The following is a 12,392-nucleotide window of genomic DNA, read 5'->3' as shown; positions in this document are numbered from 1 at the left end:
ACAAAATAGACCATTATAATCGCCGGGTAAAGAGGAGGAAGTTTGTCAGTAAAACAATTAGGGCTACCAGACAACAAACATAGTAGGCCTAATAACCGATGTATATGCATGACTGCCAAATGTATTATAATAAGCAGTATATATTTTAACTATGGTTAGTCTAGTATCTAAACTGTTATATAACACTGTATGAGATTCTCCATTTAATTAACAAGTAGTAATACAAGAAATATATCCATATGGCCATAGGCTTAATTGTTGAAATAAGAACGTATGTAGTACCCCTTCAACTTTGCACAACAAATGGAGTTTCTCCCTTTAACTGTTCACGTTTATGGAGTTTTATCCTAATAAAAATAAAAGAAGGAGGAACAATACTAGGCCTAGCACTACTGTAATTTAATCGGCTCGGTGCGTCACCTGCGAATACGAACATAAACTTGATGACGATGATAATAAAGTTGGTTTATTTGTTTCACTACTGAAGATCTGATATAACTTATCCGATGAGATAAAAATACAAAAAGGTGTAAGCACTATTACACCCACTAGATGACCATGCCAATATTTGTTACTTGACAAGGTACTTTTGTATGATTGTTGCATGTATGATTTTTGCACGATAACCTCACACTTGTCATATTATCTTTCTGAATTTAATAGTTATACATTATTGATACAGACAAGTCAATGTGTTGCTGACGTTACAAAACCTTATAAATCTCGAGTTATCTGTATCTTCAATATCAATACATTGCCCGCCCTCTGTCGGTCCAGAATTTCAAAGATAATTTTCTCTTATTATCATCATCGAAATATGACAGTAGCAGCCTACACTACAGTATTACACCAACATTTATACATAAACTAATGCTAGATAAAATATAGCGATAAATATGAAAGCTCTAAATGCAGAGTCATGAACAAAGTCTGCCGAATTAGTACCTATTTGTAGCATGTTTACGTAGCTGCCTCTTGAACCGTTGTTGGCAGAAGGAATGATTCCCAGGAGCTCACACATCAATGGGTACACATTTACCTGTGAATGATAACACATTTAAAAGACACCTTCTTAAATTAGAACTGTTACATTGTAATAACAAAATAGAATTAAAACAAAGAATGTTAATATTTTAGCAATTGTAATTAATTAATTATCTATTTAAATAATAGACGTGTTTCCTATATTAGGTCTTATATTGTGTTGATAGGTTCTATTTCTCATGAGTACATTACAAGTTAGGAATTTGGGGTAGTTGCGGAAGCTACCATCACGCAAATTGCTCATTACGTATCTAATGCTGTAGATTTCACCAAGTTATTATATATTAAGGTATCTCTATTCAATAGAAACATAAACATCAAGTAACACAACTTAATTTCATAGCAGTTTAGAAACTGAATTGTGAAAAAGTGTTTACCGATTCAAAGTTTGGTGATCTAAAGCCTGACTTGAAAGCAGGACCTTTGGCATAGAAAATCGATTTCATCAGCATCCATTGATTATCGTATCCATGATCAGACTCCCATTCGTCGTCTGGTGTAGAATTCTAATCAAATAATCAGAAAAAATAATCATTTTTTTTTTAAACTTATGCTAAGTTAGTGTTCATTGGTAAGTAACGCTTTAGTAATAATTCAGGTCTAGAAGATTTGAAATAATATGAAAGAAAGAAACGATGTGAATGCGATTTAAAAAAATGGAACTTCCAAGCAAGTTTTTTCTAAGATAAAAATAATGTATATTCAGGAATAGCCGCTCCATAATCTCTTTGCTTTTCTTATTTATATCTATATTTTATATTTTTAAATTTATACTAACAAATATCTTTTTATTAATATTTTAATCATAACAATAAATATAATAAAAAATATATATAAAATAATAATTATCGCATAATATAGTCTAGGATAATTGATATACAACATCATTACATCATTACAACTACTATCTTCATCCCCTTATGCGGAACATCATTTGAATAATAGAACAAATCACACATCTACACATAATCAAACATCGTATACTCTATCTCTAACAATATTTCAATCTTCTATCGACTAAAGCCGAAGTATAGTCGTTATCTTGGGACCGTTCTATGGTCACCAACAGGTAGGCTTACTTCATCAAGGCTTCTATGAATGGATGACGAGTTGGGAGCAGGAAAGCTAGTAGACCAAACCCAGTACCGTTTTGATTACGATCATGCGGGAAATTACCTCACGATTTACTACTACTAACACCATTTTACTACTACAATTTTCTCCTGTGTATTTTAGTCTCCGCTCATACTAAATACGCATGTGAATTGACGATGATGTTATTCAATTGACCATTAAAAGTTGTATTAATTAAATTATTTAATCACCGGGCGGTTTAGAATTAATTTCCATGCCTATTGTGTACTTTAGTTTTTTTACATCAAATAGAAAATGCAAACTTACTAAATGGAGACTCCATCCGATATCGACAAATCCAATTATTGGTAGAATTCTAGGATGGTTGGCATAATGGAGACGCGTAGGAAAATCTTCTTTCTTGAAAACATATAACGCAGGATGAGCATTCGATAATTGTTCATATACCTGATAAAACAACATAATTATGTTACATTTCCTTAATATTCAAAGAAAAATTGGTATTTAGGTTATGATTTTTATTTAAAATATATCCCTCTTTAAGTTTGTATTAGACTTCCCTAAGTCTAGTTATTGAAATGTTTATGTTGAATTACTTTGCTTTTTGTAGGTAACTGATCTCAGCTCATTATACGTATGGCACGCCTTGCGTGCCAAACTGTTTATCTAGACTAGATTTGCTACAAAAATACGAAGTTTTCTTCTATTCATGATTACTGCTAATACGCCTCCCCCACAATACTGTCCTCTTAATATCAAACATTGATAACAATTGTATACCTTATCGAGGCGTCCTTCCTTGGGCATAATTTGTACAATTGGTCCATAATCACCAACTACAAATTCGAAATCATCTTCATCTACGTAGTCGTACAACATCACGTGTTTTCTAACGTCTTGATTCACGTGACCATGGTCGCTAACAATTATTACATTAAGAACATTAGTCAGAGATGCTTCGTCGATTTGCTCGAACAGGTAACCTATTACGTCATCCACTTCGCGTAATTGAGCATCTGTTCTAGGATCTCCAATACCAAATGAGTGAAGGGCGCCATCAGGCTGGTTGAAGTACAACATAACTATGTCAAAGTCGTCGTTGGTTAACCAATTGATAGCGTCATCAACACGTTGCTTCAGTCCGTAGTGTTGAAATGCCCACCACGTGTTTGGAATATCTTTCGTCGGTTTTACGCCTTTTATTGCAACACTCCCACCAGGATAGTTTATTGTACCAGCTCTAAGACCCTGGTTTATTGCTGTCACCCATATCGGTTCACAAGACCCTGTGTCAAAAAACTCCGTAACATTCAGTGTGTCAAAAAATCCGGCAGTTCTATTCTTGTATTCTGCATTCCAATAGATGTTATGAACTACACCATGAGACTCTTGATATAATCCTAAAACAAATCAATGAGCGACACAGTCGATAAAAAAGGTCTGAATCACCGCAGTAGAAAATACTACAATTGCCGCAGTCAATAATCACTGTCGAATAAGCGCCGCAGTAGGAAATTGTGTCGCAACCCGCAAGTGTAGTTCAAAAAGAAGTAATCTATGGCCGTCGATAAGCACTGTACTCTACTGAAACTTCCTATTAAAGCGTGGTTCCCACTAGAACGCAATCGCTACGCAACGTAACCCAGCGACGTATCGACGCAAAGTGCTGTATTGCGTAATCACAAGTGGGAACCGACGATGCAACAGTGCTGAAAACATCGCAGGTTTGATTTCACGCAGGCGGGGGAAAACACAATTATTGGAAGGGAATTTCCTTACGTTGCATTGGTTGCGGTACGTTGCGTCGCTAGTGGGAACCAAGCTTTATATTAACGCTTCAACGATCATTTGATAATCTATTACTGCACGTATACATGGAGTATAAACATGAGCGGAATTGTACTGGGATGGTTTTAAACTATATTTGAAAACCGCCTTGCCTCGTGGGGATGCCCGCTCAAAGGCGAGTATCTTTTCTATTGTTGTTCATTGTTATGATTGGTAATTTACCTGTAGATATTGTTGTCATACTCGCTGAAGACAGGGTAACAAACGAACCGTCCATCCAATCAGCTTTTACTCCGGTGTCTTGGATATTCTTAAAATGTGGCAAATCGAGTCCATATTGATCCCATCTCATTCCATCTGATAGTACGACCAGCACTTTGGACTTTTCCTATTAAATGTACAGGTAAATAATTTTGATTAGAAGTGCACAAATAGTGAGAAATAAATATATATATTAATATATATATAATATCACATTGTTTCTTACTTCATGATCTCAAAGGTAGGAAAGCGCGCCCGCGTATGCTCGGTCATGTGGGTGGCTGGTGAATTTGGCCACAAACCCGTGCTATTCATATCTACCTGAGCAGTGCTGGCCGGGAAAAAAACTTTACAAGAAAGTTTTAATTGCCAGTAGCCTACATTACTCTTTAATACATTATATAACGACTAGGCACGGACGACCGGCTCTAATGACCCCGGAAAATATTGTGTATGATAATAAACTTATAACGTTCAATTAAACGGGTAGGTTTATAGTATTCAATACGAAATAATCATAACAAAACATCGGCCATCTTAAACTCATCTTACCAATTGTAAAATGGTATACTGTTCCGTCTTTAAGTGTTTATTTTGCAACCGAAATAACTGACCGAAAATGATTATTATACACTATTTAAAATATATATGTTAATCAGGTAAACGTTTGCAAGTCATGGCAAATTAGACTCTTTTAACACTCAGCCTTCTGTAGCATGCATCAGACAAACAATTTTAATCATTAAGTGGGTTGTTTTCAGCAACGGCGGATCAATGCTTTTACAATGATATAGCTGTTTTATGATACTTTTTTTTTTTATCTAATCTTGTAGAATGATTCTAAAAAAGAACATGAACAGTTTATGATTATGGCTTAGGCCAAAGGTAATGTCAATGGACTACAACAATAAACACCGGTAATACTTTAATGAAAAAAGAGGAAAACTATAAAAACTATTGATGGCATGAACTACCCGAATCGACACATAGAGAAAGAGGTAAACATTAAAAATACTGCACAATGAATGCATACTGAACTTGAAAACAAACAATCAATACTATTTTTATTATTATATGTTATAGGCCCTACATTTGTCCTATATTGTTAGCTATCATACATTTGTCCTATATTGTTAGCTATCATTCACGGCGCTTTATACGATTTTCTATTATCCAACGAAACAATTGAATGTGGGTTACCCAGTGTTATGCACTCTGCCTTAAAAAACACGATGTTACGAAACAAGTGTGAATCCAGCTTTAGTCATACACGTAGGTTACACAGTGTTATGCACCCTGCCTTAAATAAACACGATGTTACGAAACAAGTGTAAATGCAGCTTTGTTCATACACGTAGGTTACCCAATGTTATGCACTCTGCCTTAAATAAACACGATGTTACGACTCAAGTTAACTACATTAAATGTCTATTTAGATTATAAATATTCATTGAAAATATTATCAAACTTGTCAGATCACTTACTATAACCTTGTCTGTAAACGCTAATTGAACATTAGCAATTAGCAACAGTGGTATAACGTGTAGGCCTATCATCGGTTTCATTTCAACGTGTCTGTGCCGACCGATTGCCCATCAAAAGCGAAGAAACTGCAACAATAGAAACGGCTTAAATGCAGTGTGGCCAGCGATGAAAACAAAATGATGCTTGGTGGCAGCACAAATAGATAGAATAAATCGGAGTTCACGTTTGAAAATAGTAGCATTAGTTGCAATAAAGAAAGATAGAAAGACAGAAAGAAAGATAGAAGAAAGAAAGAAAGAAAGAAAGAAGGAATGAAAGAAAGAAAGAAAGAAAGAAAGAAAGAATAAAAGAAAGAATATAGAATAAACTGTAAGAAAACAGAACCCATGGGATGCAGATGTTGACTGAGTAAATATACAGGACCCAGGCACCAAACTGGAACCAACTTATACCTAAACCATTTCCTCCTTTCTTGATATTATACTGGTCGTTCGGCTCATTTTTTGGGTTATAATTATTTGTTTCAACGAAGTAAAAAACAGTACTAAATTAAAAAACAGTAGTAAGCGCTTTTGTTTATTTATTAAATAAACACAATGTACAGATATGCATATATATCAATCTGAGACAGTATACTGTTTCGATCGTATTAGATCTCGTCAGTGCCATAATACTATATACAAAATCATAAATAATGAACACTATTAATGATAATAGAAATAGTTTTTAAAACAAAAAATATTCAATTAACTTAGCTGCTATTAAAATAATGAATGTTTAATATCACGATAGATCTAAAATATATCACTGTTTGTCTGTTTGTTGTATGCGGCTTTCTTCAATCTCGGGTTTCTATCAACTTTAACACGTTATAGAAAAATGTTCTATATTATAAATAATAAATATCTTTAATCTGTAACGGAGTGTGCTAGATGGCGTATAATAAATAAATGCCGATTCAAAATAAGCGGGCCTTCGAGTTGTTAATAAAGGTCTGTCTGTCCATTCCAACATTATCTAGAACTTGTTTGAATAACGTGTTCGTGTTTCTACCACGCTTCGAGCATTTTTCATCTTGGAAGAATAGCTTTTTCTTCATCCGATCATTATCGGATCTAATCAAATGTGCAGCATAATTTTGTTGCTGGGTTTTGATGAATGTAGATATATCACATGTCTTACATATAATGTGGATGTCGATGTTGGTGTAATACAGTTTATAACATTCATCATCTAAAGTGTTTTTTCGCCGAAAATTCGTCGTAAAAACGTACACCAGTTCGAATCAATCTTATTTGATTGTGCAGACGTTAAAACACAGTTTTGACAATTGAATGTCAATCGACTTCGAATAATAAGCTCGTAGGAAAAAGCAAACGAGTTGAACCAATATTATAGAAACGCATCGTATAGTTATTTCCTATGTGTAAACATGAATATCGTTTTGATATGTTTCTTTGCCAATGTTTATTCTAGTCTTGAATCGGGTTTGATTTTTTCCCGAATTACTTTCATGCATATAACTGTAACGTGATTGATAAACTCTACCAGAACAGAAGGCATTGTCTCTAATTGTTTACTCTCAGCCTCTCCAAACATACACCAGCGCGAGAAGTGTTCACAATTGTTGGTAAACAGATTCCAAGTGCTGTCTCTGAACTTCTTTCCAACCCAGGACATAGCTCTTTCAACAACTTCTTCACGATCGATATCGTCTGGACAACTCATCACCTCAAAGGTACTCGTATCTTCTCCTGCGAACTCGTTTAGTGTTGATATTCTAACGGTGGCGGTTTGAATAGATTCCACAATCCCAGGCTTGTCACCACGGAAATGTATAACATTTTCACCATCAAAAATCCCAGTGTGCTTGTAAAGTAGGAATTCGTAGAAAACTCTTCCACTTAAAACGATATCACCCTTTCTTAATGTTTCAATGTGTATCATTATTACAGGTTGTGTATAAAAGTATTTTCTAAGTTGTGTAATATTCTAGTCAGATTTACCGCAGTTACTGAAATTGCTTAAAATCGTTTGATGATTCCGTCACCATAGCAAGTTTGGCAACCGTGTTATCTGAAGCCACCAGGATATTCCTACTGTACTTCACAGAACTTGTCCAATGAAATTAGCAAATTGGATCTTGAAAAGAAATTATTAATACATTTTATTATTTTATATTTTAAGCTGATTTTCTATTTCGTTTTGCGCACGCTCAGAAACAAATGAGCATATGCAAATTTTAGCTTTTACTTAATACGTGCGTCATAGATGCGTGACGCGTGTATCGTGAAAAAAAAACCCAAAAAAATAAATCGTCTACTCAAAATGGGAGCAATATTCCATATAACACACTTATAAAACTATATAAGCTCAATAACTTAAACAATCTAAGAATATAGCAGTTCTTATGTTATCAAAAGATGGAACCGGCTTGGACGCAAGGCGCAATGCAAGTGAGTAGACCAATCGCAATCGATGTATATGTGGGTATGTATAAATATATCTATTTGTGTATATGTGTATGTATGTGTATATGTGTATTATTTATTATTATTATGTTAAAGAGAGAAAAAAAATTAATATGTTAGTAAATGTATATATCTGGCTAATTTGATTAACACAATAACACAATTATATTCAGATTAGTTACATAATTGTGGAAAAGCATTTACCAAATTAATTATTTACTTTAAAAAAATGGAATTAATAATTTATAGTTTTTAATATTGTTTGATCACTGTAAGTTATTTTATTTAAACGTTCATATAAATTTGATACATATTATTTTATATTTAAGTGATTTTGTGTTATGGTTGTATTTTTTAAAATGGATAAAAAAAAAACAAACAAAAAACAAACAAATCGCAATCGAGAGTTCGGACGATCAATTCCGTTGCGATTGGTCAATCAAATAACTTACAATGCGCTTACATCCAAGCTTAAAATATGGCGTGACCACAAGCAGTTGTGTATAATTCATCACCATGCAACTTTTAAAACAATTACAAAAATCTTACCTAGCTTAGGCTGACAAAATCACTTTATAATCGATCGTATGTTTCTTGCATTTCACTTTGTTTGCGTTGTCAAAACAAAATATAGTATAACTGAACATATCAAGCCTCGAATTTCGTTATAAACTTACATAACACAGAAAATAGGAAAAACGATTGGTTGTATAATACTATTATTTTTGTTATTGTAATTTTCATAGAAATTGAATACAGTTTCTGCGAATCACCACACACAAATGCACAATGTTTTGTACTTGTACTACAACATCAGGGTTCTTGAACTGGGAAGGAATTAGTTATTAAACCTCTTATATTCGAGAAAAATACAAGTTTAATACTATTATTTTTTATTATTATCATTGTTACTATTATCATGGTTAGTATTTCAAAGAAATCATGTGGTTTTCATAGAAGTACTAAGAAAACCCAGCGCCCTCAACAACACCGAGGTGACGTCAGCATATCAAACTGTAAATAGTCGAATTTTGCGAAAGGAAGTTATAAAGTACAACTGTTTTTTGTACTTATTTCTTCTATTGAATTAGAAAAGAACATAAATAATTTGTGCAAACTCATAACACTTTAAAATTCTGTTCTTTTTAAAATTCTCATTTTAAGTGTGTCTATAAACCGAATAAATAATAAATAGATAAAAAAAACATCACTTGTAAATTAATTAATTATTTAGTTGGAAATTCAATTATTTCAAAATAAAAACACAAAACAGATACTTACAGAATGAACACACATTGATGATATTTCGTATACATGTCACTCTTATTGGAATAAGTTACCTCCATCAATCTTACTAAGTTAGGATTTAAAATTGCCTATTATTGATTACTTGATGGTAGAAATGATTAATGCTTAATATCTTACACATTATTGTCTGTATGTCAAATTATTGATGTTGGTACATCAGCCATTACCATTTAATTTATTCCTCTAAATTATATTGTTTTAAAACTAGACTTGACTAACTTTAGTTTGTTTTATATAGTTAGAATTATTCATTATTTGATGTAACATTCTAGCAAAGATACCCGGAGAAGGTACCACTACTACTACTACTACTACTACTACTACTACTACTACCACCGGCACCCCATGTATATGGATAAAAAAAAATGTTTATAACGAACATTCGTACAAATTATATCTTTCTTAATTTTAGATATAGATATACTGTATAACATTAGTGTGTAAAAAGTCATGAGATAATAATAAAAGTCAGAAAAGCAAAATATACAATGGTAAGCAATTTACATCCCACCGATGCAGTGATGCATCATTTTTTCTTCAAACAAATTGTGTAGATATTTAATGGCAGTTGGTTGACCATAAGTACATTATCATTTTTAATCCCATAATACCAGAGTATTTACTGCCGTTTACACAAAAAAAGGAAACCGCATCAAATAATCATTCAATCCTTTTGTAATGTTGTTACCTTTTTATCTAAACACAATACAAGTCATATTCTTTTTGACGTATATGTTGATGTATATCTATTAGGCATATATATGTCTGTGTAGATTGACTGCGAAGTGATATGACTGTTGTTAAAGTAAACCTTATTTTTTGAAATTTAATTAAGATTTTGAGGAATGTTGAAATTAGGTAATTATATAAACTTTTGGGGAAATCCAGGAAAATGGTATAGCGCATCATCTCTAATTAAGGTTCAATACGGAAGGATAGTAACAATCAACTTAGGTCCGCTACTGCAAACAATATCCGTATCCTTAACATAATGGCACTAACATGACATATTATGCCAAATGGGTACGCCACAAAAAAGTACGGTATTACAACCAGCTGACAATAAAAACATATCATCATCTTCCTATACTGCGCAGAAACTTATTTGAGTAAAATATAATAGAGTGGATTTCCTAGAAAATTCTATTGAAGAAAACATTGATTTTAAGCTTTTCCACAGGGACGAAGCACAATAACTGTAGCTTGTGATTGGTCATGTGACTTCAGTCCTTAAACTTTAGTTTGTAGTCGGGAACCTAATGTAATTCCGTGAGATTTTAATGCTCAAGTTAAGTTCTTGGCAGTTTTGGAATCCTCAAGACTAGTAGAATTCATTGCAACTGGGGGCCAATTTTTCCAGACCCTATTTTGGCCGCCATCTTGGATTTCAAAATGGCCCTCATTTTTTACTCAAAACTGATAGTAGCTTCTATTTTAAACCACGTACGAACGTAATTTGTGTGACAAATCTTAAAATATTCCAATATGTCCAATGGTACAATAGGCCTAATAGCATATGGCAACCATATTGGATTCCAAGATGGCCGCCATAAAAACATATATAATGTATGCATTTATACATTTAATCATCAAATTATGGCTGCCATATGCTATTATTATAAATTGTACCATTGGACTGATTTATCATAATATTTTTTTTGTCTTATGTAGGTTCGAACCACTTTTATTTCTTCATCAATAAAATATTCGTTTACAATGCATTGCACTTGATTAATGTAATATTATAATACAACTGACATTAAATAACTTTCAATACATCTTATATCTCACTCCTATCATTGCATTTTTATATATAATAGTAAGGAAAGAAGAAAAAAAAATATTTTCCTCTATTTTATACACGTTTACATTACAGTTAGTGCATCAAGTAAATAAACCTGATGCACTATGCCCAGTGTTCAATCCTTGACAATGTACGTATAATTTAGCACAGAATTCTTTTGTTTTATAACTCTTTTATCTCTTTCAGACAATCAAAAAATAGTTATATTTTACTTTACATAACTATCAATTTTATAAACGTTAATGTTATACCTTGCTAAATTGCTACGATCTGACCACATTTTATTTGCCTTTTCTTTATTTATTAAAACCTCACTATTGATTATAACTTCTAACTCAGCAGTAACCATTAACCATGGACATTTTTTTACAAGACCAAGTCTATGGCTGACTTTACTTTTATAAATAACAGAAAGTTAAAATGGAAAATATTTCATTAATTTTGACATCATATTTTCCAAGTACAATTTTCTCCCATGTAACTTCATGAGTAAATGCAAAACATGTTTTCAGTATAGCGCAACATTTTACCCAGCAATTTGTTACTTCTTTGCATGTAAATAACATATGCTTTTCATTTTTAACCTCCTCATTACAATATTCACAATAATTGCAGTTGGATAAATTCCATAATTTTAGCTTACACTTAGTTGGTAAAATTTTATGTAGCTACTTAAAATTAAAAAAAAAAGCCACCCTTTTTATGTGTAACATACACTTAACTTTGTTTTTTCAACATAGATTCCAGTCTATTAAACAATTTGGTTTTCCCATTTATCTTGTGTTTTTGGTATGCACGCTTTATATGCTACATTGGTAAAAGTGGAATAGAATTGTTTGACAGTTGTATAATATTAGTAACATTAACATTTTCTCTATTGTATCAACCTCTTTGTGTATAAAACAATAGGGTTTCTCAACCACTATAACTTTCCAGCTTCTCGGAATAGCGTCAATTAGTGCCATATATATTAGAAATGCATTTTCCCTTCTTTTCAACAGAGGAGTTATTGCATTAATATGCTTAAATCTAGACTTAACCATAATATCTCCTACTGTTTTTATACCTGAATTCAACCAAGATTTACAGAATAGTGATTTTTTGTTATGCATGATATATATATTCTCACATAAGTT

General features: G+C 32.5%; 1 protein-coding gene across 3 annotated transcripts in view; it reads right to left on the bottom strand.

Annotated features, from left to right (window-relative positions):
• The window catches only part of LOC144853724 (ectonucleotide pyrophosphatase/phosphodiesterase family member 7-like), a 54,097-nt gene continuing 41,705 nt past the window's right edge, over positions 1-12,392 (bottom strand). Inside the window, exons 1-6 of one of the 3 annotated variants that reach the window (XM_078711515.1) lie at positions 5,673-5,805; positions 4,150-4,315; positions 2,920-3,539; positions 2,446-2,586; positions 1,422-1,550; positions 6-1,039 (exon numbers count right to left, since the gene is read on the bottom strand). In XM_078711515.1, coding sequence (XP_078567641.1) covers positions 857-1,039; positions 1,422-1,550; positions 2,446-2,586; positions 2,920-3,539; positions 4,150-4,315; positions 5,673-5,753 — 1,320 coding nt within the window. In that variant the 5' untranslated portion in view covers positions 5,754-5,805 and the 3' untranslated portion in view covers positions 6-856. Of the gene's footprint in view, positions 1,040-1,421; positions 1,551-2,445; positions 2,587-2,919; positions 3,540-4,149; positions 4,316-5,672; positions 5,806-12,392 lie in introns of those variants that run through there. The other 2 variants (XM_078711517.1, XM_078711516.1) reach the window with 2 other exon arrangements.

The sequence above is a fragment of the Antedon bifida genome, chromosome 10 (genome assembly GCF_963402885.1).
Source record: "Antedon bifida chromosome 10, ecAntBifi1.1, whole genome shotgun sequence".
In the NCBI taxonomy this organism is placed as follows: Eukaryota; Metazoa; Echinodermata; class Crinoidea; order Comatulida; family Antedonidae; genus Antedon; species Antedon bifida.
This window is presented reverse-complemented; position numbering and strand designations above follow the sequence as displayed.